This window comes from Crocodylus porosus, unplaced genomic scaffold, assembly GCF_001723895.1.
Source record: "Crocodylus porosus isolate Cpor-Errol unplaced genomic scaffold, CroPor_comp1, whole genome shotgun sequence".
Taxonomy (NCBI): Eukaryota; Metazoa; Chordata; order Crocodylia; family Crocodylidae; genus Crocodylus; species Crocodylus porosus.
The window spans coordinates 118,606,424-118,630,365 of NW_017728943.1; the positions used below are offsets into that span (position 1 = coordinate 118,606,424).

General features: G+C 39.5%; 1 protein-coding gene across 1 annotated transcript in view; it reads left to right on the top strand.

The window, feature by feature from the left end:
* SYNE1 (spectrin repeat containing nuclear envelope protein 1) overlaps positions 1 to 23,942 on the top strand; it is a 514,523-nt gene that overhangs the window by 410,742 nt on the left and 79,839 nt on the right. The window contains exons 106-116 of the mRNA XM_019550064.1: positions 654 to 827; positions 1,343 to 1,474; positions 4,373 to 4,569; positions 5,361 to 5,493; positions 5,602 to 5,784; positions 8,085 to 8,234; positions 9,670 to 9,846; positions 12,779 to 12,934; positions 16,960 to 17,115; positions 21,112 to 21,282; positions 22,260 to 22,393. Coding sequence (XP_019405609.1) covers positions 654 to 827; positions 1,343 to 1,474; positions 4,373 to 4,569; positions 5,361 to 5,493; positions 5,602 to 5,784; positions 8,085 to 8,234; positions 9,670 to 9,846; positions 12,779 to 12,934; positions 16,960 to 17,115; positions 21,112 to 21,282; positions 22,260 to 22,393 — 1,763 coding nt within the window. The remainder of the gene's footprint in view (positions 1 to 653; positions 828 to 1,342; positions 1,475 to 4,372; positions 4,570 to 5,360; positions 5,494 to 5,601; positions 5,785 to 8,084; positions 8,235 to 9,669; positions 9,847 to 12,778; positions 12,935 to 16,959; positions 17,116 to 21,111; positions 21,283 to 22,259; positions 22,394 to 23,942) is intronic.

Below are 23,942 nucleotides of genomic sequence, written 5' to 3' on the forward strand. Positions count from 1 at the left end.
GATTTTTTTTTTTCCAAACCGTGTTGTTATAGATGAATTCCATGTATGATAATACCTTTTCTTCCTTGTCTTAATTTATTCTGACTGTACAATGAATGGTATGCCTTTGTGCTGGCTACAAAGGACAAGGAGCCACTGCAAGTCTTTGTGGAATGTACCATTGGAGACCTTTATTTTACTCAACTTATCATACAGTCCTGAAAACTACCTATTGAATAAGTTAATATTGTTACTGGCAATACTCTGCAAACTGTCAAAAATAAATGTGGATTCATTTAAATACTAATTAATGCTGAACTTTTTTAAAATATGGAGGTTTTGATTTGGAGTTTTTACAAAACACGAGAAAATGTGCTTGCTTTTTCCGCCAAAAATAAGGTTTATGCAAGTATTACATTTGTCTCTGGCATATACTCCATTCATACCAGTTATGATGCATAGAGTTAGAGCAGTATTTATGCATTAGCGAAAGAGAGAGAATCTTTAATATCAGGTTTCAGGGAGGGGATTTTTTGTGCTAACTGTGTGCCTCCACATATTTGTGTAGTCATATTACATTCTAAAAGAACATTTTTGAGTTTGATAATTTTTTATGGCAAATTGAGAAAACTGGTTCATTTCATTTTTATTTTTGTTTTATGGAATCCTTTCAGGAGTATTTTCAGGGACTAGAATCTCACATGATCCTCACAGAAACCCTCTTTAGAAAGATAAGCAGTTTTGCCCTTCAGAGGGAAACTCAGTCTCACACTGAACTGATGGCACAAGCCTCATCTGTGCTAAAGCAGGCTCATAAGCGTGGTGTGGAACTGGAATACATACTGGAGGTGAGTGTCCTTCCTCTGTAGTGCTGACGTGATCAGCTATTAGAGAATATGGAAACATGATCAGTGTCCAGTGTTACATTATAGATCTCATTCTCTTGCCATATTCCCATATGTGAGAATGAAGAGTTGTGTGCAGCTTCTGGTGACTGCATATTGTGAGGCAATGAGAGCTTCAGGTTTTCAAGCCAGCTTGTTAACCTTATACCATTTCCAAGGGTCAGGTGAACTTTGTCTCTTAGAATGCTCATCTTGTCTTCCAAGCATAAGCCAAGTCCTGTGTTTTGGGTGACACGACTAAAGGTTGACTCCCAACTGCCTATGACAGAAATAACATTTATATTATGCATATATTTGCCTTGTCATCTTTTTACTGTCAGTATTACTGGAGCAATGTGCATAAAGAATGTAAGTCCATATTTTTTAAATTTAGTTGGGAGTAAAAGCCTGGAAGCAAGTATTAAATCAGACACATGTAAAGCAGGTATTCACCAGAGACATGTACATTACACTTGCAGACCTGGATACACCTGGATGAGGACTATCAAGACCTTGCTAAAAAGCTAGAAGCTGTTGAAAGTAACATCCCTACTGTTGGTTTAGTGGAAGAGACGGAGGAAAGGCTCATAGACCGGATCACACTTTATCAGGTTTGTGGCAGGCTGGGATTTTCATGGGTGAATTACTGCATCTTGAGAGATTTATAATCATAGGCAACTCATGTGGGGAGGGTACAGGGCATGTGCCCCCTCCAGATTTCTGTGCCAGCAATGCAGTGCAGGACTGCAGTCTAGCTGCAGCCAGGGCCCAGCAGCAGCGGGGGTAGTGGCGGCATGATTTCTGCACTGATAGCAGGGCATGGAGTATGGGGCTGCAGCCCAGTCAGATCCAGTGCTCAGCAGCAGCAAGGATGGTGGGAGCAGTGTGGACTTGTGCCCTCCCACTGTCAACATTTACACATCTTCTATATTTATAATGAATTATCACAATAATAGTAAGAACTAGTCATTCATGTGTGATATTTCTTCTAAATCCTGTTTGTCTCATTTTAAAGGTCTTACCCTGGCTTATTATATCTGTCTTGATTTACATCTTCCTAATACAATTTTATCTGATTATCTTCTAACTGGCAGACTTACCTAATCAAGGTGAAGTGCATGTCCTAAATTAGGGTTTCTGAATGTGTTCATGGCTTAAATGTAGTGGAAATTATTAATTAATTCTTTTCAGACTATGTTTGAAAAGAATTAGATGCTAAATACGTCTTTGTAATCTGAAAATTTTAAAACTGCCTTGATGTTATTCCACAATATTCTATTCAACAATAGATTTTCATCTTCTCATCTTTCCCTCCAAGTTATTTGCTCAAGGTATCTTTCTCCACACTATCTAGGTATGTTGTTTTAGTGTTTGACCTCTTAACTTGTAGAACACTGACATGTGTGTAGACTGCCTCTGAAATGAATGTTAGGGAAGATGTCTGTCTCTGTTAAATCAACTCCATAGTGTGAATAATTAAATTGCAAATAGATGCATGTGTGGGGTTCCATTGAAATGTTCTACCAGTCAGGCAAAAAAGACCTCCATCCTCAAATAATTTCCTTTCTCCTTCCATTCAATTTTAAGAATCGTTCTTGCCCACGTTCTCTTCCCCTGACCTATTGCAGTGCCCTAGCATTGCAATACTTTGCCTGTGATCCAGATGATCCTTCTCTGTAGTTACATACAGTCAGTATCTGATAATCTTGCGTCCTTGCCCACATCTCAGGATTGCTCACTCTACCTGCATGCATATTCACTGGATTCTTATAATAGTCTAGTTGTAGTTAATAAAGACAGCTGGGTTGGAACTTTTTTCCATTTAGGAAAGCAATAATATAATTCCCATCCTGAAATAAACTAAAATCATGAAAATTTTCAAACACTGACAAACCAAAAATAAAATGTACTTAGATCACATTCAGTGTTTCATCTTAGTATTTGTTTTTGGTTTTTATTTTTGACCATTTTATTCTTTTAGTTTTTACTTCCATTTTAAATTCCAGTGAACTTCTGTTTTGAGCCCGAAAACCGTAACTTATCAAAATGGTCCTGCTTTAAATTTTTCAAAACCTTTTGTAAGCTTTTTATTTTTGAATCAAGAAATTTATATAAACTTTCCTATATACTAGTTCCATAAACTTTCCTTTCCTACATACCAGTTTTGTTTTCAACAAATCAATAGGAAAACATCAGCCAAAAAAATCCGCACCATCTCTGTCAATAAGCTGTTAGTCTCAGGTTTTTTCCATTCCCTCTTAGTCCAAGACTGCTGTGTTTACAATGTTTCTCTATTCACTGAAACTTGCTTCCCTGCAGATCTGTTTAAAAGCAGAAGACTACTGATTTTTTTTCTCTTTTTTTTATGATGAAAGACTTATTTTGGTCATGTTAGTTCTGACATTGTTTTTTTTCTGTCATGTTCAGTTTCCCTTTTTTTCTTATAATTTAGGTTTACCAAATTCAAATTCCCCAAGTGCTCTTACAGATCTTATTCTAATAAAATCTTTTCTCTCTCTTTTATTGACTGCATTCTCTGATTTTTTTTATCTATTAAGATATGAAGTTTGCTATAAAAACCCTATGCCTGTCTCAGAACTTTTCAGAAGTAAATACTTTTACAGGTCTCATTAGGATTTGTCAGCATGGAAGATAAAATAAGAACAGCAATGGAAATTTCCTTATGTATTGGTGGCACTCACTCCATGTCATATATAGTTACTGTGTGAACTTAAGACAAAAATGCATGCATGTTTATTTCATGAATTCATGCAAACTTACACTTAATCTGTATGGTATCAGCAGGGAAATCCTAGGTATATTAATCTATTTTATACCTCTGTTTGTACCCCCCATATGCACCATTTTCTTCCCACCTACCATTCTCTCTTTGCTTTGTACTGGACATCATCCCTAAAGTGAATGGAAAACCTGGGACCACCATGGTCAAGGTATATCCACTGAAGAGCCATTGCCTTCTTCCTCACTGTCTTTTGCAAGACAATAATTGACTTCTGGGACCTGGACATGTTGTTTGCTCCTCTGTGTTGCTCTTATGTACAGCCAAGAGGAAGGCTGTTAAAAGGAGAGAAGAAGGTTGTGTGACCCAGCAGCCCTAGAGAGTTATTACAGATGACATTGGTAATTCTGTTGTACAATACACCAGTCACCTTTCACTCCCAAAGAAGTCAGAGCATTTGAAACTGTATAACATTGATCTCTGAGTACAACCCTTATGCCTTTCTGTAGTATTGTCTGCTCCAGCAGGTTCTCTAGAATTGCTAGCACGCAAGCATCATAAAGACCATAAAAGGTGTCATTTTTTCAACAAAAGACCTGGACTGAGAAATAACAAAATTCAATTTAAAGAAAGGAATGTCTGGGGGAGAGAGGCATGTGATACTTTTTTATATGCTGTGCAGTACAACAAAAAAAACCTGAACATTGAAGAAAGATTAGTTCTATAGGTTTCTAGTATTCTAACCTTTCCTGTCCTCTTATCGTTACAGCGTCTGAAGTCTAGCCTGACTGAATATCAGCCCAAACTTTATCAGGTGTTGGATGATGGGAAAAGACTCCTTTTCTCAATCAGCTGTTCAGATCTAGAAGCTCAGCTGAACCAATTAGGAGAGCACTGGTTAAATAACACCAGCAAAGTGACCAAGGAACTGCACAGATTGGAGACTATATTGAAACACTGGACAAGGTTAGTGCTAATGAAATGAAGAGAATAAGATTTCTGTGTCCAAAAAAAAGCAAGAGGAATTATGTTTCTAAGGTCTCATGGAGTTTGTTTATACAATAAAAAAATTAAATCCTGTGATTGACATAAAAAGCTTGATTTTTCTCAATCAAAATATATGTACATCTACCACAATACACTTGCCACCTTATTCTCTTCTTTGTATAAGAACTTGTGTACCTTAGAATGGTTATTTAATACCTGTCTGATGCAAATTGAGGATATTTGTTGTCTCACAAGCACATCTTGCTTTCCAAATGAGCGTTTAACTATGTTGCTAGATCTGAGTACAAAAGATCTCAGTGCATTCAAGCATTCAGTCTCTGTATCTAACGACAGTTAATTAAATGCTTGGTATATGGGACTGTAGGGCCTCATCCTGTTAATGGTTGAGCTCCTAAACTAGGACATTTGGTACCATCTGCTCTGAGGTCAGGGAGAGCTTGCCTTAGTATGTAATGAGAAAAGCTAATAATATTGCTAATTAACACAAATCCACTAGACATAGTCTTGGGTAGCAGATCTCTCCTTGTTGGAGCTGAACAAATTAAGTTCCTCTGACACTTTCTGGGGAGTGAAGTAGGATACAAAGATTTCCATGAAACATTTTTTTTAAGAATTGTGTTTTAATGGCTCTAATTTTGGGGCATAATGGGTAAATAAAATCCCCCTTGGACTCAGATCTGGAGAAACTGAGCCGTGTTAAAGCTAAGAGATGGCCATGACCATGTTTTTTGTCCTTAAAATGCTTACAGGTACCAGAGTGAATCTGTTGAATTGATTCACTGGCTGCAGTCAGCAATGGATCAGCTAGCATTCTGGACCCAACAGTCAGTGACAGTTCCTCAAGAACTGGAAATGGTCCGAGACCACTTGAATGCTTTTCTGGTAAGTCATTACAAGACTCTGAGTTTCTCTTTGTTTCTCTTTAAGTAGATGAATATATTTACAGTTTTAGTTGGTTCAGATTACTTACCTCCTTGAAATTCTTTACAGGAATTTTCAAAAGAGGTTGATGCCAAATCATCCCAGAAATCTTCTGTGTTAAGCACTGGGAACCAGCTCCTTCGGCTGAAGAAAGTCGATACAGCAGCTCTCCGTGCAGGGCTTTCTCAGATTGATAGCCAGTGGACAGAACTGCTCACACAGATTCCAGTAGTACAAGAAAAGTTGCATCAGGTACAAGAGAAGTTTACTGATACTATAGTTTTGTTGGTCAGAGAAATTAATCACTGAACTGAAAACTTTAAGGTTGGATAACTGGATATGCTGCTGGGTGGCACAACGGGATGACATTTCAAAACATTACAGAATAAAGTGAAAATACATGTACTCATCTTGTGGTATGATACTTCTCATCACAAGCCACCCTGTAACTAGTAGTGTTGGAGTGGTGTCATAGCCATGATGGTTCAGAAAACATGCAAGAGGCAAGAATTTTGTGGGTATCAGCTTTTATTGGAATAACTGCATGGTTGCATTTGAAAGATTGTCTAAATCTATCCCAGCTATGCAGTTAGTGTCACCCACAAGAATCCTCATCATATAAGCTGATATAATTGACAATCTCTTAAAAATAAAAAGGCTAGTAACCCCCTACATAGATGGAGCTAGAATAGTCAACAAACTGAATTGAAAGTCTACAGTGTCTTACAATTTAAAAAATATATGTATTACAGGTTTTTTGTATTATTTTGGGAAAATGGTGTGTCATTTCTATCCTTTTAGTGATCTTTGTCCAAATCAGTTCTGGACCCCTGTGCAGCCCTGGTCACATGTTAAATTTAAGATGCCCCACAAACCAGCCATCAAAATGTTCTGCATTACATGTGGAACATGTTTATGGCTGGTTTGTCATTTTATGGTGCCTTAAATCAGATGCACATTAGGCCTGTGCAAAGCGACTAGTATTCACTTTGGATTCGGATTCAGCCAATTCAGGAGCCTGTGATTCAATTTAGCAATTCAAATCACTGTCCTGAATTGAATCGTCTGAATCTGATTCGAAGATTCAGCTGCCGCCAAATTGGCCAAATCTCCAAATTGAACAGGCCTCATCCCCTACCTGTTCTCCCAGCCCCATCAATGGATGCCCCACCCAGCCCCAGCATCCTGGCTCTTAAAAAAAAAAAAACAACCCTGCATTCACCAGCTCCTGCAAGGGTGGGGGGCAATCTCTGCTGCCCCCCACTGCCCTCCACTGTGTAGGGGGCTCTGCCACAAGTACCCAGAGGTCCCAACAGCCACTGCAGCAGCTGTTGAGTGTGGGAATTTTTTTCTTTTCTTAAGTGCCAGGACTCTGGGGCCAGGTGAGGCAGCCATTGACAGGGCTGGGAGCATGGGCAGGGTTCGGGGGCCTGAGGGAGTAGACAGAGAATGAGGCCTGGTCCCCCCATGATTCCCTTCCCCCTCCCCCAGCACCCCCCTTTCCCCAGCCCACAATTACCGGCACAGATCCAGGTCCTGCTCCCTGTGGCAGTGAGCAGGGCCTGCCTGAATCTCTGAATCTTTTCCAAATTGATTTGGAGGCTTCAAATCAATTCAGATCTTTTAATTGGTCTCCTGATTCTATTCAGGTTCGGAGATTCGGGTGCTGAATCAGGCCACATCTCCTCTGAATCGAATCAGCAACTGAAGCTTCACACAGCCCTAGTGCACGTATAGCACCCATGCCATTTATACAGCAATTAACATGTTAATCATGGCATACGTGTAACATGTTGAAGGGGCTAAAATTTATACTGGAGTAGATTATATACATTTTCCTTTTTCAAAAAGAAGTAAAAATCAGTAGCCTGATATCTACAAACTCGTATAGGGAAAATGGATTTTTTTACTTGATTTATTTTAAGAAATGAAGAATCAAGTTTAAGTTAAATTTGAAAAACCAAAAGCTGAAACTGACTAAGTCTTTAAGAAAAACTGCTCAGTTGTTTACCAAAAGGAAACAGATTTGTCTCCAAAATCCATTCAAAAATCATCTACCAAGCAAAGAGAGCAAAGATGTAGAAAATCATTGGCACAGACTGAATCATCAGCCATCAACAGGTAAGACAGAGGACACAGTGTAAAATACTGGACTCTTAGCAAGCCTGATGCAGAATGTTGTGGAATTAAAGCTCAGATTTGGCAGCCTCTTAGAATTTAGCAGTGAAGTCTTAATGGGCTTATCCAGTTACTACTTAATATTACAGTGGAAAATGGAAGTCCAAGACAAAGTTGCAGTAAACCATAATCAAATAACTATTTAAAAACCCCATATTTTGTACTTGCATCATACATGTACACGATATATATAATTTATGCACTATGCATCCAAAAAACTTTCATACTTTTATAGACCACCAGAAAAGAATGTTTTAATATAGCAGAGTAATGAAGGCATAGAAGGCTACAGCACAAATATTACAGAAAAGCAAGTTGTCTGCATGCAGTCCCTTGACAGAGCATCGCTGATTCTAAGGTTTCCACCTTTGCAGCTCCAGATGGACAAACTTCCTTCTCGTCATGCTATCATTGAAGTCATGAGTTGGATTTCTCTGATGGAAAACATCATTCAGCAGGATGAGGATAATATAAAAAATGTTGTAGGACAGAGAACCATTAAGGATTATCTACAAAAATATAAGGTATTTAAACTGGGATATTTGACAACTAATTTGGGTATTGGAATTCTATTAGTAATTAAACTAGTACTAGTTCAATCAGAAATAATTTCTTATAAAGTGGAATATTTCTAGACTCAGTAATAACTTACACACCATAAATCCATTTTACTTCAGTCCACTATTAGGTGATTTTCCATACTGATATAAATGTTAATTTATTTTTCAGATAAAAATAAGGCAATGCCCAAGTGTTTAAATGATATGATGGCTGGCTTTCATTCAAAATGGCAAATTGGAATTTCAGGTGTTCTGTGTTGATTTATGAGCTCTTTTCATAAAATGGTGCCCTCTTTAGAGACGTAGGGTATCTAAACACATGCCTGACTCCTTTTCCAACACATGCTAATTAGCCCGCATTGGAGCAGACTTGATTAATCGAGTCTGCTGGAACATGCTAATTAGCCTGCTCCAGCAGCCTCAGTGTCATATGTATTCAGTGTCTCCATGCTTAAAAATGGCAGCAGGGGCACTTTAAAGCTCATCGAACAAGCTTTAGGTAAAGTGCTCCCACTGCTATTCTGAAGTATGGGATGCTGAATACATGAGACATTGCAGGTACTTTAATTAGAGCAGCTCTCAAGAGTTTCTTGGGAACCGCTCTATTTAAAGCACCTGCCCCCTACCCTGGAGCATCTGTAAAGACAGCCATAGTGCATTCTTGAAAAGCTGTTGTTTTACAGTACAAAATTAAAATATATTTTAAGACAAAGAGGAGATGCAATATGAGGGGATTTTTTTAATTTAGAATCAGTTATGTTGAGTTTCTTAACAGAGTTCCAAATGGACGCTTTTATCAAAAAATATGCATCTTGGGATTCTGTTTCAGTGTGAGAGATTTTTTCTGTAGTAACAAGAGGGAAAATATTCACCCCAGAAGTTAGTGTATATAACTCAAAAGACTGAGGGGTGTGTGTGTAGCTCTTTTTGATACACGCTTATAAAGAATCCAAAGAATCAGTAGAGACTTGACAGAATATTTTACCAGTTTGTTAATGTTATATCAAAGAATAGCAATACTAATTTGCTGTTCTACTTTTCTGCTGCAGTAGAAAAACATTAGATAGGAAGGATAGAAATAAGTGGTGTCTAAGATCAAGTAAAACCTGATGAGACTTCAAAACTATGATTACCAAGACAAGAGAGAACTAATTCACTGTTTTGTTTTGGGCATTTTTTTGCTCTCAAAGTTAAAAATGCGTATTTATCCAAAACATTTTTGTTTAATACAGTGTCCCTTGTAGATAGGGAATAGTGGAGCTATTTTTTTTAGTTGCTAAAATCTGAATAATATTTCCGCTACATTTGAATATAGTTGTAGTAAACTACAATGTGTATATATATATCTGCACAGGTGAGTGAAAAATGACAATAGTCTTCTTCCCTCTCTTTTTGTAAGGGTTTTAAGATTGATTTAAATTGCAAGCAGTTGACAGTAGACTTTGTGAACCAGTCAGTGCTGCAGATTAGCACCCAGGATGTGGAGAGTAAACGCAGTGACAAGACAGATTTTGCAGAACAGCTTGGAGCTATGAACAGACGCTGGCAGATCCTGCAAGGCTTGATAACAGAAAAGGTAAGGAAGATCTTGTGGCTCAATACAACTTCAACCCATTCATAAACAAATATGCAGGTAGTATTGTAGCTTGTTCTGAGTAGTGTAAACTTCTCCTCTGGTAAAACCAAATGTCTTGTCAGCAGTATTCCTTCATGTCTCCTTGGCGGCATGTCATCATCTTTCTAGTAATACCTACAGTTTATTTTTAGCACATTTTCTCATTATTTCAAACACTTCTGTGGTCTCTATAATCATGAGGTTCATTCTGAAAGAAACAGTAAATGTAATTAATGCTTTCTATTTCTGCAGTGTGGAAGTTTAAAATGTCACTTAAATTTGTCCTCAAGCAGTTTTTTCCTTGCTGATAAATTTTTGTTCTTTATGTTTTAGAATAGCATCTAGAGGCCCTATTAAAGATCAGGACCCACTTTTCTGAGCATTCTACAAACATAAGATAGAAAAACAGTCCCTATCCTAAAGAATCAATTAGTTTATTTTAAAATAAAAGAAAAAGCACAAATTGATAAGAACTTATGGATTCCCCTAATTGTAGATACATTAGCACAAATTACCTTAAAATAATATTGGATCCCAATTCCACACCTGTTTCATTCTGTTAGTCTTCATGCAAAGAGACTTCTGTTCCATGTTAGTGTTTATTTCTGAAGCAGTTAGCTCCCTTAGCTTTTTCTAAGTTGCCACAATGTTTGTGCACCAATGAGTCAAATCAGTAGCGTGGTTCCTGAAAGAAACTGAGTTGTTTCTTTGCCTCTTAGCCTGAATGAACAAAGAATGAATAGACTGAGTTTCATTGCATATTGTATTTTAAGCCTGAATGGATGAAAACACTGAATTCTGAGAGGGTAATTATCAGCATGTTGACTTGACATGTGTCAGATCAATGCTGGGGATCTCTTGTTAGGCAGGAGGGCATGACTCAGAATTATACACACATACACACACAAATTACACATATGACAGTATGGATCCACACACACATGCACATACACACAAACATGCACTTTGGTGGCTGTGTGTTAACACTAGGGAGAAGCTGGGGTCACTTGGCGCCCTGGGGTTACTTGGGGGTGATGGAAAATCTGGGAGACAGAGGAGGTGAAGGAGCAGAACCAGGGGATCAAGCCAGGGCAGCAGAGAGAACCGAGCCGGTCAAAGAAGCCAGGAGGAACAGCAGAGAGGTGAGGTGAGGGGCAGTGGAGGAAAAAACCAAGAACTGGGAGGTAAGAGTTGGAGGAGGAAGACGCTGGGAGGTAAGGAGCTGGAAGATGGAGAAGCCAGCGGCTGCAGGGGGCAGGGAGAGAAGTGGGGAGGTAAAGAAGCTGGGAGCCTGCAGGTGGCAGAGCCAGGAGACAGAGAAGCCAGAGGCTGCAGGGGGCAGAGAGAGAAGCTGAGAGACGGTGAGGGTAGGAGCTGGGAGACGGAGGGCAGAACTGGGGCTGAAGCTGGGAGGCAAGTCAGGGTTGCAGAGAGCTGGGAGGCAGAGGGCAGAGCAGGGGAAGCTGGGAGACGGCAGGGTTTAAAAGATCAGAGATCCAGGGAGAGAGAGAGAGAGAGAGATGGGAAGAAGGTCAGAGGGGCAGACAGCAGAAATTGGAGCAGGGCCAGGAGATCAGTAGGACAAAACCCAACTTGGGGTTCCATAATAGCAGTTTTATTAAACAGGCAACACACTAGACAGCCCACAAAGTTATTGGTTCCCGTTTCCCCCCCCACACACACGCACACACTCTCCCACACAAACTCTCCCAGACACTCACACAATGGTAGCAGGAGAGGAAAGGCTTAATGGAGGGATTGAAGTCAAGGTGTGGAGAGACAGAGCTCAAGTCCCTTGTTTGGGGGAAGAAGGTGGGTGATAGCTACCTATCCAGGCTGTGAGTTGATCCTAGATGGCCAGTTGAAGTCTTCTCCAGTCAGGTGTTGTCCAGAGGCAGGTCGCCAGCAGGGCCTCTGGGTGGATAGGTGGTATGGCATAGTGCAGGTTTGGGTGGAGAGGGCATCCCCAAGAAGGTCACATGCTTCCACCCCTTTTATAGGGGTGGGCTACCTGTGACTCCAGTAGGCAGGACATGCCCAGGCAAGGGCCATTCCTGTTCAGATGAGGTCATGCAGTTCCAGGTGTCCTCATTGTCCGGTGGAATACAATAATGGAGTTTCTGGTTTCTGTTCTGTTCTTTGTTTCGATGTTGCTGGTTTCCTGAGGGTCTTTATCTTTCAAATATTGGGTCCTGGGAGTAGGTCTGTGGTTTCAGGAAGAGTCAATGCAAGGCAGTGGTCTGGTCATTGAACTGATGGTCCAGTTGTGGAGCTGATGGTCCGGTCATTGAGCAGGAGCTATTTTTAAGCCTGCTACCATTATGTTTCAAGCACCCTCATTCATCCTCATTCACCCAGGAATCAATTTACATAGGAGGGGTAGGTATGAGTCATAGTTGCAACACAGTTACAATAGGGTATGCCCAGGCAGGGGACACAAAATGTAGACTTAATATTACAAGAAGGAAACTTGACATTACAAGATGGAGGGTTGACAGTACTTTGGTTAACTTACAGGAACACGCCTAAATCATACAATATCAATATAAAACAGTAAAAATCAAAACAAACATAATAGGAATACAATATAAAACAGTAAAATCAATACAAAAATAAAAGAACACTACTTACAGTATAAAAAGAGGCTTGCCACAATAATGGCATACAAGAACTTAGCTTATCTATGACTACTTATAACTACTTATAAGGGATAGAGGGGGCAGAGAAAGAGTCAGAAAGTTTGGGGAAGGGAATGTATTTTTAAGTAAAAAAAAAAAAAAAAAAATGAAAAACCTGGAGGGTTCGCTACAAGCATTCATCCATACTGATTTTTAACAAATTAGCTCAGCAATAAAAGTTAACTTGCTTAAGACATGAGTGTATTTTTTTTCAGATCCAGCTGTTAGAAGGTCTGTTGGAATCCTGGATGGAATATGAAAATAATGTTCAGGGACTGAAAACTTGGTTTGAAACCCAAGAGAGGAAGCTGAAGAAGCAACAGAAAATTGGAGACCAAGCTTCAGTACAGAATGCCTTGAAAGACTGTCAGGTAGCCTTCCCCTGAAAACCTTGCATTCTCACCCCTCCAGAGAAAGTTAGGGTCTAGTACACCAGGTGTAAAATCCAGGTCTCTTCTGAAGTCAGTAGCAAACTTTTTATTTGAATTGTCTAGGACTAAGTTTTCAGTGCCAAAGTGCAGCATGTAAAGAAGAGAAATAATAATATTGTGCCGAGTATGCCTCGATGTGTAAGCTTATGTAAATATGAGCTTAACAAAAAGCAGGGACACATCATGGCATGCTGAATTACTGGGAGTAAAATGGCTATATTCTTGTTTCTGGTAGGTTACATTCCTGGATTTCACTCTTATGAATAGTGCATTTGACTATTAAAGAAGTTTGCTGCCACCTATGCCATCACTTTCCAATTTTTCCAACACTCTCCCTTTATTCAACATGCTAAAGAAAATATGCTAAAATACATTTGGCCTTTTTGTGTTGCTTCCCAACACAAAAAGAACAAATTCAAACATTCCACAAGCTAAATTACAACTAAAGGCAAAATGTGCCACACAAGTAGGGACCTACTAAATTCACAGTTTCACGGATTCTGCAAAATCTGGTATTGTCCATGAAATCTGGGCAATGCACACAGAATCTGTGGGGTGGGGAGGGGAGGGAAAATTATGGAAAAGAAAGTCCTCAGTGCATTGTGGCAGCTCAACAGGGAAGGGAAGGGGGTGCTACCCGCTTGAAGGGCTGCAGGCAAGATAGCTGCTGCCCCTGCTCCTCACTGCTGATCGGCTACAAGAGCTCCCTGTCATGTGGCCCCATCCTTCTCCACCAAGTCACGGTGAAGGGAAGGGCTGCATGTCAGACAGCCCTTGCAGTTAATCAGTGGTGAGGGGTGGGGTCAGATGACAGGCAGCCCACACAGCCAGTCAGCGGTAAGGGGTGGGGCCACTGGAGCCACTTGGCTGATCAGGGGGACCCATTGCACTCCACCCATCTAATGGTTGCCCGGGCCTGTGTTCTCCCTGCAAAATCAGGGAGCAGCCCCCGTGAATTAGGTAGGTCTGTACACGTAAGTAACAAAAGTGGTCTAATACCAACAAGAGGCAGCTGGTACAAAACTCCCCATGTGCTAAGAAACTCTTTGGTGATGGAAAGTTGATGGAGATGGATCCCCCTAAATTTAACCCATCTTGTCCTTGGCATAAGGGAAAGGAGGATATGAGTGATATGTGAGGGGAAAGAAGTGGGGCAGAATAAAACCTGGCTATAGCTAACCCTCCAATGACCTAAAACTCAGGTGCTTGTACAGCCCTGACTTGAACAAGTCATCTTGAATCAGTGTGCTATAATCAGGTCCCTGCAGCTCAATAAAGACAGCCTGGTACTAAGAATGTAAAACTTCAAGGAATGGTTTGCCCTTTTTGGAGTAGTGAAAATAAAATACAGGCCCGTAGAGCCTGTGTGAGGGATCAACAGTTAGATTGGATCTGGACTTCCAAGTAGAGCACAGGTGTGCTGGCAGGGTCCCAATGTTTTCAGACTAATTTGGTTCAGTCAGGTAAATGCAGCAAGTGCATGTGAAATGGTGCAAAATTCCAACTCTGTGAGCTCAAGGCCCCTAGAAATGTAGTCACTTTCTCTGATACTCAATATTCTGGACTTGTAAAGAGTCATTTACACCTATTGCCATGGGGGTTTTTTTCCTCTTCTATTCTGTCTCCCAACTATTTCATGGATGGAAAAATGATGACCTTATATTATTTAGGTCTCCAGATGATCTTCATGTTGATAAGTGCTAAAAACCTGGTATTTTTTATTTTGCAATATTTGCTATCTTAATTTATTAAAAAATCTTTCCAGCACTCTTGTAGTAAATCCTCCTCTGTTTCTCTGAATGCAGATGGCTGATATGCCCAGCCATGCCCGATGATTTTTATGATTTTCTCTCAACAAAAATTGAAACTGAATTAAACTTGTGGCTTCAGTTCAAATGATTTTATTATTTCAGCACAATAAAGTAAATAACCTGTACAATGGAACCACCATGTGTAATTTAACATAGCTGGCAATCTTTGGAACATGGCTGAGGTCCAACACTAGATCTATTTTATTGCATTTGTAGCTCCTGTAGGTCAGAGATGTCAGCAAGTACACTGGGAAGTCACTGCCCAAATAGCAAGGCTTTGATCGTTAGGAAAATAAATTGTTTAAAAAATAACTTTATCAGGCTGCCAGACATCATCAGGTATGTAGTTAAATGAACACAAAAGCTGCAGTTAGGTATTAACTAGTGCTAATCGTGATCTAGGATGACTTAAATAGTTACGGGCAACCTTTTTTCATCATGGAAGAGCAGGAATGGCTCTTTAATGGAGTTATCAGATGAACAGAATAAACAGCTCTGTGTTCTTTGCAAATATTTCTGGTTCTGTGAATTCCTGGTGCTGATGCTTTGCCAGTTGTAATTATATGCAGACCTTCTTTTTGGAACAGCCACATGTGGACTGACTCATATTTTGTAATATTAAAATCAGTTGGTTTAAAAAAAAAAAAGCTTAATTTGCCTTGCTAAAAAGTTGACAGTAAATTGCTTTCATGTCATAGATGTTAAATAATGCAAGTTTTATTTCAGGTTTATGATCTAGAAATGGACTTCATATTTCCAGATTTGAATGACTTACAGCCTCCTTGATACTAAACCACAAATTTGAGTTGGCCTTAAATTCCCTTTGATGGAAATCATGAAAGTTACTCTCAGGAGTATGGGTGGAGGATTATGATGCTTCTTTTGTATTTTGTATCTCCCTATTCACATAATATTGACTATGAAATTTAGGGGGTAATATGTAGGCATGCTGAATTTAATAAATAAAAAACATGTCAAATGCATTGATGCCATGACCAAACTGATTTATACGTTTAATTGCTAAAACAGATAGTGTAAAATTTAAAAAACAAAGATATAGGAAAAATGGAAAGGATTACACAAAAGTTAAAAGCAAAAGAAACAGAGCAACATACGTAAAATGACTCAAAATAAACAATGGACTGAACCTCTTCTCACTCAAAACTTAGAATGTGCTTTTGTTTGCATATGTTATAGGCAAGCAAATTGAGGATTAAATTCTGATTGGGAAACCCTGTTGCTATCAAGAAAGGGCAGACTTTGGTCCTGAATATTAACTTTACCATTTAATAAATAAAGAATATTGTTTTGTCTGATGAAAATTTACAACATTGTCACATTTTGTAATGCTTTGGACATCCCCGTAAAGGAAAAATCTACTTGGGAAAAGAAAGGAACAGAAGGAGCAAGGTTTAAGTTTGTACAGTTTCTGCCTGATTAGTCTCTGGCTTGGGCACTATAGAAGGAATAGGGAGTACAGCCTTAGAACCTAAGATTCATTAAGGAATACAGAGGACAAAAGTCCAGGCCTTCCCCAGCGACTTCCTCAGGGCGCTACTTCCAAACAGGGTAGGTGTGAAAGGGTTACTATTGCTCCACCATTCTGTTAGGCCTTGCTTCTCAGAAATGCTCAGGAGCATGTAAAGAGAGCTGTTGCCTTCTTGGTCCTTGCACATTTGATCCTCCAGTTTATCACAGTTAGAAACTAAAGTGCTCTAGGCTTCCTACAACCAGAGAAGATTATTCAGTAGAGCCTCTGCAATCCCTTTTTAATAATAACGTAGGGTTCCCAGTGACCAATTGAAAAATACATAAAATGTCTTTAAAATAAAGTAAAAACAAGGAAACACTGCTTTTTGGGAAACAGGAGTTTTATATTTAACATTTAGCTTTAAATGATTTGGGGCACTTCTGTGAAAACAAATAGTAATGTTGATAGGAGCATGGACTCTGTTAAAATTCAGGTTTTTTTCTTTCAAATACACAGAAAATATTCAATAAAAATTGCTGATTATATTTTACTTAAGGAAATCACAAACATTCAAATGTTCTCTTCCCATTCTTAATGTTGTAGAAGCTGTGGGAGTTGTGGAACTTCATCTGATCTGGAAGTATTATCCATCTTTACAAAATGTAAATGTATTTTTCTTTCAGGAGTTAGAAGAGTTGATTAAAGGAAAGGAAAAAGAGGTAGAAAAAGTTGAACAGAGTGGGCTGGCCTTAATCCAGAAAAAGAAGGAAGAAGTCTGTGCTACTGTCATGAGTACCTTGCAAGAACTGAACCATTCCTGGGCCAATTTGGATCATATGGTAAGAGAATGTGGTTTAGCTCACTGAGGAGTAATATATGCTTTCTAACCCTCTTCATGCACAATCCACTTGCCACAATGCAAGGAAATACCTTCTTTGTGGGAATAAATGTATCAGAAGCCTGATTGGTATCAGTCCCATCTTTCATGTGATTACACCTATGTAGAATAGATGTAATATTTCTTATTTCACAGAGGTATTAAGTGCTTTTTGTGTTGTTGTCTTCAAAGCACTTCTTGGTTCTCAAAGGATAAGTTTCAGCATACTGCCATTTACAATTCCCTATTTATAAAGTCAATATATATACTACAGCCATCAAGCCTATAAATAGAGCTACAGCCAGTATGTGAACAGTGAGGGACAATGGGAAACAGGGATGGCCATCAGGAGACTGGGGAGTAAGCAGCCTACCCTTCTGACTAGGGTCCCATTCCTGGACAAGGATTGCTAAGGCTGGGACTAGACAAGTTTTATATGCAGCCTGGGGTGCAGGTTGTCTGGAGACCAGGACCAAAAGCAAGGGTCAAGAGACCTCTAATCATCAGGATCAAGGAACAGTGCATATTCCCTATCCTGAGTCCTGCAGGCAACGTACATTTGGCTGGGTAGAAGTTTCTTAAATACCTGGGAAAAGAAGTTTCTTCCAAGCAGTGAAAACCATCTGTGGTCCCATGGTCCTACTTTCGTGCAATCACGTGATGGTTCAGTGCTCCTCAAAGACAATGAATCTATCCAAGCTAAATGGAAATAGCACTCTGAGGCACACACCTCAACCATGAGTTGATGGTGATGGATACCACCACTGAGGCTGTCCCCCAACACCCTGAAAGGAAATCCCTTGGCAACTCTCCTCCAGTAAAAGAACTCTGGTGTGCCATCGAGAAAACCAAGAACAGCAAGGCTAGTGGACTAGGTGGCATTCCTGCTGAAATTTTCAAGGCTGGCAGCAAGGAACTGGTATTAAGACACCATGAATTTATTCTTTGAGTTTAGAACAATGAGGAGATCCTTGGAGACCTGAGCAATACCAACATTGTGACTATCTTCAGGAAAGGAGATAAGTCTGTGGGTCACAACTATCAAGGTATTGCCCTTCTTTCCATAGCAGGGAAAATCCTTGCCCACATCCTCCTATGAATGTCTTCTCTCTCTTGCTGAGGAAGTCCTGCTGGAATCTCAGTGTGGTTTCAGACTATCCCACAAGGCAATTGACATGATCTTTGTTGCCTACCAGGTCCAAGTGTCAGGAACAACATCAGGACCTGTATTTGGCCTTTATTGACCTCACTGAGGCCTTTGTCTCCACCAATTGCAAAGCCATGTGGAAAGTATTGGCCTGATTTGGATGCCCTAAAGGTCCTAAGGCTTCTCCATGACCAGATGACTGCCATTGTTCTTTGTAGTGTATCATAGACAGATTCATTTGTCATCTGAACTGGTGCGCGGCAAGGATAGATCACCAGCCCAAATCTGTTCTCTAGTTTTTTTGACCTTCATCTTTAGTTTTCGTTAAGGACTGCCTCCCTTTTAGAGTCGACATTGAATACCAAATGTATTGAGGGCTGTTCATCCTGGGATGTTTTTGCTTAGAGACTGAAGTATTTAAAACAATCATCCTTGACAATACGTCGGTGAGGACTTCACCATCCTTGTGCGCTCTAAGGAAAACCTCCAAACTGGGCTGCACCTCTTCAAAGAAGCTTACCAATCTTTGGACTCTCTCTCAGCAATGACTAAGCTAAAGTGTTCTTTCAGCCTAATCCAGGCCGTGAATGTGATCCCCAACCCCCGGTCCTCAAATTACCACCAAGGGAAAGACCATAGAGGTAGTTGAGGAATTCCTTTACCTCAGTAACCACTTCTCTTGGAAAGTGAAAATTGAGGGGATCCAGCACAGGATCCAGTGTACTAGCACCTCCTTCAGGATTTTGTTTCAGTACTACAAGGATACTTTGAAGACATACCTCAGGAAAGGAGATGCCAACATCAAGAAGCGGAAGGAACTCACCTGACTTCAGTGGCACCGCACCTCAAGCAAATGGCAGCCCACTTCAAGGTAAGATGCCTTGCCCTTGAAGAAGAGCGAGCAGAGAAAGGAAAAGGAGAGAAATCTAAGCCTAAGGCCTACTCTCCCTGCAGAAATACTTGCAACTTCTGTGGACAGATCTGTGGCTCAAGGATTGGACTCTTAAGTCACTTCAAGACCCATCATCCTTGGATCAAGGGATTGCTGGTAATGAATGACTTGGGAGCCATTCATTCCCAGGAATCAGTCTCAGAGCTCCTTCACACACAACTACAGAGGCTAGCACACCAGGCAGTAGGTACACTATTTGATTGAAGCTAGTGCTGGACCACAGCTGGGAATTAGCCTTGAGCCCCTGATATTGCTGCTTGTATATGCTCACCTCACAAAGCAATCCCGATCCATGTGGCCTGCCAAAATGAGGCACCACTAAGTGGATTGTGCAGATGTTCAAAGTAAAAACTATGCTGCTCTCTGATCTTCACTCTTAGCTTCAATCCCCTTATATGGAGCATGGGCCATTGATTCTGCTGTTTGGCCTTGGTTACTTTGTGATGGGGAACACATTGGCACTATGCATATATATTGTGTATGTATTGCAGAAAAGGATCTGGAGTTTGTGGTGGACTATAAACTCAATACAAGTTACCAATGTAATATTATTGCAAAAAAAAATCTAAGAACATACTGGAATACATTAACAGGAATGCTGTATGCAACATACAGGGAGAATTCTTACACTCTAAGTAGCACTAGTAAGGCCTCAGCTTGGAGTATTTTGTCCAGTTTTAGGCACTGTACTTCAAGGAAGGCAAGCACAAATTGAAAAGCGTACACAAGAGAGAAAAATGATTAGAGGTCTAAAAAACATGACCTGTGAGGGCAGATTGGTAGAAGCAGGAATAATTAGTTTTGAGAAGAAAACACTTAAAGGTGACTTGTTAATAGTCATCAAAAAATAAAAGTATGTGTTTTATATTGATCAACATCCTCTTAATTCTCTATGCCCAGTAGGGACAAGATAGCAAGTAATGGACTTAAATTGCAACAATGGTGATATAGAATGCATATTAGGAAGAATTTTTGAATTTTGGGAGTAATTAAACACAGAAACAGATGGTAGAGGTTGCAGAATCTGTCACTGGAAGTTTTTAAGTGCAAGTTAGACATTTTTTTTGTCTGGGGATGGGGATGATCTCATTTTGAGAGGGTGGCTGGATTAGATACCTTCCGAAAATCCCTTCTATGATTCTGTGAGGAATAAAATAATAGGCATGTGGGTTAATACCTTACTAAGATTAATGGGGCAGTTCACACCTCTCAGATGTTCCAAGCTCTCTACAGACTCAGTCAGCTGCTTCTACACAGGTAACACTATGTTCACAGTTATGAAGTTTACTCCTCAGCCATAAAAACTAAAATTAATTAAAAGCACAAAAGCCAAGATTTTAGAGAACAAAGCAAAAACTTCAGAGAAATTCCAGTTCAGGTTCCCCACTGTGCTGTATACTGGCTCAATCCCAAATCAGCTTTATCTTTTGAAAAAATATTTTTCCAGTTTATTTATAGATTGCATTCCATGTGTGCATAATTAATAGGGACAAATCCATGTGGTTTACAGACTAAGAGCCCCATTATGTTCAATGGACCCCAATACCTTTGTGAACTGAGCACTAAATGCCAAGCATCCACTATCTGAAAATCAGGCTGCATTAAGATATGCCAAGTTCTGCAACCAAAACTGAGATACCCAAAATATTAATCACACCTGAAAGTCTTGGCCTAAACTGCTATGTGGAAAGGTTTCACATGAAATTTGTTTGACCAAAGAACAAAAAGCACCAGTGCTGGAGTGTGTTTTAACTTTTTTTTAATTCACAAGCAAATAAAAGGAATAATTTAAACAAATAGTAAATGCTTCTCACACATTTCATGTTTACCATTTGGGTTTTTTCCTCCCCCGCCACCAGGTTAGCCAACTGAAGATATTGTTGCAGTCTGTTCTTGATCAGTGGAGCATATACAAAGTGGCCTATGAAGAACTGAATAGCTACCTGATGGAAGCCAGATACTCTTTGTCCCGCTTTCATCCCCTCACAGGTTCTATGGAAGCAGTGAAAGTCCAAGTTGACAACCTTCAGGTGAAAATGAAGCCTCTTGCTATCCTTAAGGAAATATTTGGAGATAAATTCTGTTCTCTGTGCTGACTTGTCAATGTAGCTGACTACCAGTTTTGACCCTTAAAATATGGAGACTCATATATGCTGCTAAGTTAAAACCTTATGATCTTAACAAACATCTTAGTATAAGTTTCTAATACAGTTGGTCCTAGATACAAAAAACAGCAGCATTTGAATGAAATATTTGTTAATCAAAATATTCTCTTAAATTTCAAAGCAGTTCTAATTTCTAGAAGTATATTACTACTAGAAAAAATGAATCTATAAATGTGGAATGACTGTGCAGAGCCAGAGCCCAGCCTCCTTTCCTCCCCCACAAATTGTAGAGAATATAGTTTACTCCCTCCATAGAGTAGGAGGGAGATTATGTGAAATCTCCCAGTTTCCTTCCCAGGGTGTAGTGCCCCTTGCTTATAATCCAGCCTTAAGTAAGCGGTTACCATAGCTGTATATATCCAAGGGTAAGCACGGATGCTGTCAGGTATGCTCTGCCTTTGTTAAGATGTTAACTCCACTGTTAAAAAGTTTGAGATCCTCTGAGCAGCTTACACATCTGCTCAGTCTAAATAAAATAGTAAAGAATGCCTAAAGGGAAAACCATTTTAACAAACATGCATTTTTTTGTGTTGCTAAAAAAATTCTACTTTGTTTCGTATTGCTCCTGCTGTTAGGTTCCATAAATTATTCTTCCTTGTCTCTCTCTCTCTCTCTCTCTTTCTCGCTCCCCCCTCCTTTCTTTAACTTTATAGAAAGTTTTCTTAGTTCAGTACTTGGCCTGCAGTCAGCTTTCTCTTTCTAGTGTACTAGCACGTACTGCAATCTTTTGATTGACGATGCTACTCAAGAATGTCTTCTTGTTTAAAACATTTTCTAATGTGAAGTTCTTACAGTGTAGGTTACCGTGCTTTCATTTTCTTTTTCTTGTTTTTTTTATACAGAGCCTGCAGGATGAGTTGGAAAAGCAAGAGAACAGCTTACAGAAATTTGGCTCACTGACCAACCAGTTATTAAAAGAATGTCATCCACCAGTAACAGAAGTACTTACTGATACTCTGAAAGATGTCAACATGAGGTATGAAAACTGCTTCTGGGTTGAATAGTAAGGATGCTCTAGGATGGGGGTGAGGGGAGAGAAACTTTAATTAGCAAGCCACAGTAATTAAAGGCACCCAAATGTCATGCATATCGCTGTCCCCACACTCAAAAATGGCAGTGAAGCACTTAAGTCATCAAACAAGCTGTAGTGTAAAGCACCCTGCCACCAATTTTCAGCAACACTGATACACGTGACAGTGGAGGCTGCTGGAGTGTGGTAATTTCCAATTAATTGAGTCTGCTCTAATACACTGCATTTACAGCACCTCAGAGCAACCTTGCTTCACATCAATAGGACCCTGAAATTCTAAGTTAAAAGCTAGTGGTGTACCAACCATAATTTTAAATAGGTTTTGGCTCATCTTACACATCTTTATTTATTTAAAATAAAATCTTTAAATGTGGTTCTAAGTTATTTTTAAATACATAAAAACATGTTGATTGTTAAAGTCTAGATCAGACTTTATGGAATTCATAAGGGCCTACATTATTTTGTATTTAATTTGCTGTTGTGTTGCTCAGTAACATAAATTATGCCTCACAGGGGGGTACTAAAAATTGAGCTCATGAACACATAAATCTACTTTAATACATTCTCAATTAAATGTATTGACCTAGCAAAGGGACTTGGGCATTGCTTCAAATAAGCTTGTATAGATTAGTGCTTCATTCTTGAATATATCTAGAATACTGTGGGCAGTATGGATTATCCTGTCTCAAAGAGAGTACTGCAAAATTTCTAGGTTCCAAACAGGAGTGATAAAAAATTAAATGGAGATTGTTGTCCTTAGAGCAGGGATTTGAAAGAGTAATGAAAGCCATAGGGCAGGGAATTTCTGTTTTTACTGGCTTAGTACCACAATAAGACGATGGTGGGGGCATCTACACATTCATTAATGTGCAATGGTTACTGCACATTTAATTTAGTACTTATATAATGAAGTACTAAATAAATATGCAGTAAGTGGAGTTACTTCACAGTAGCTCCAGCTAACACCTCTTAAGTGATGCTGCTGTGCAGTAGCATATTAGCACTGTTTGTGCTGTGATGCACTACTATGCAGTATTATTAGACTACTGCACTGTTAGCATCTTGTGTAGATGCGCCCAGTGAGTTGAAAAAGAAGCTAGGACATTTTTTTTTCCAGTCTGAGATTTAGACTGTATAATTCACTGCTTCTAGGACTTTAACATATCCAGTTCCTTTCTGAACCTTTCTATATAGATAATCATAGTACATATCTGGCTATCCAGTCTTAAAAAGGGGATTAAATAGGGGACATAAATACTGTACTTGGGTGTACTGTTAGTTGTTAGGAGGAGACTCTCCTGAGAGTTAAATCATCCGACATCTGCCTACTGTTGGATTTCTTCATTCTTCTTCTGTTGTATCTCACATCGGCCACTTCTTGGACAAGATGAACTACCCTTCTGAAGCAAAATGGAAATTTGAACAGGCCTAGAATATACGTTCCTCAGGTTTTGTCTTTTGTTTCAGTTGCTCTAGAAGAATTGTGCCACCCTTT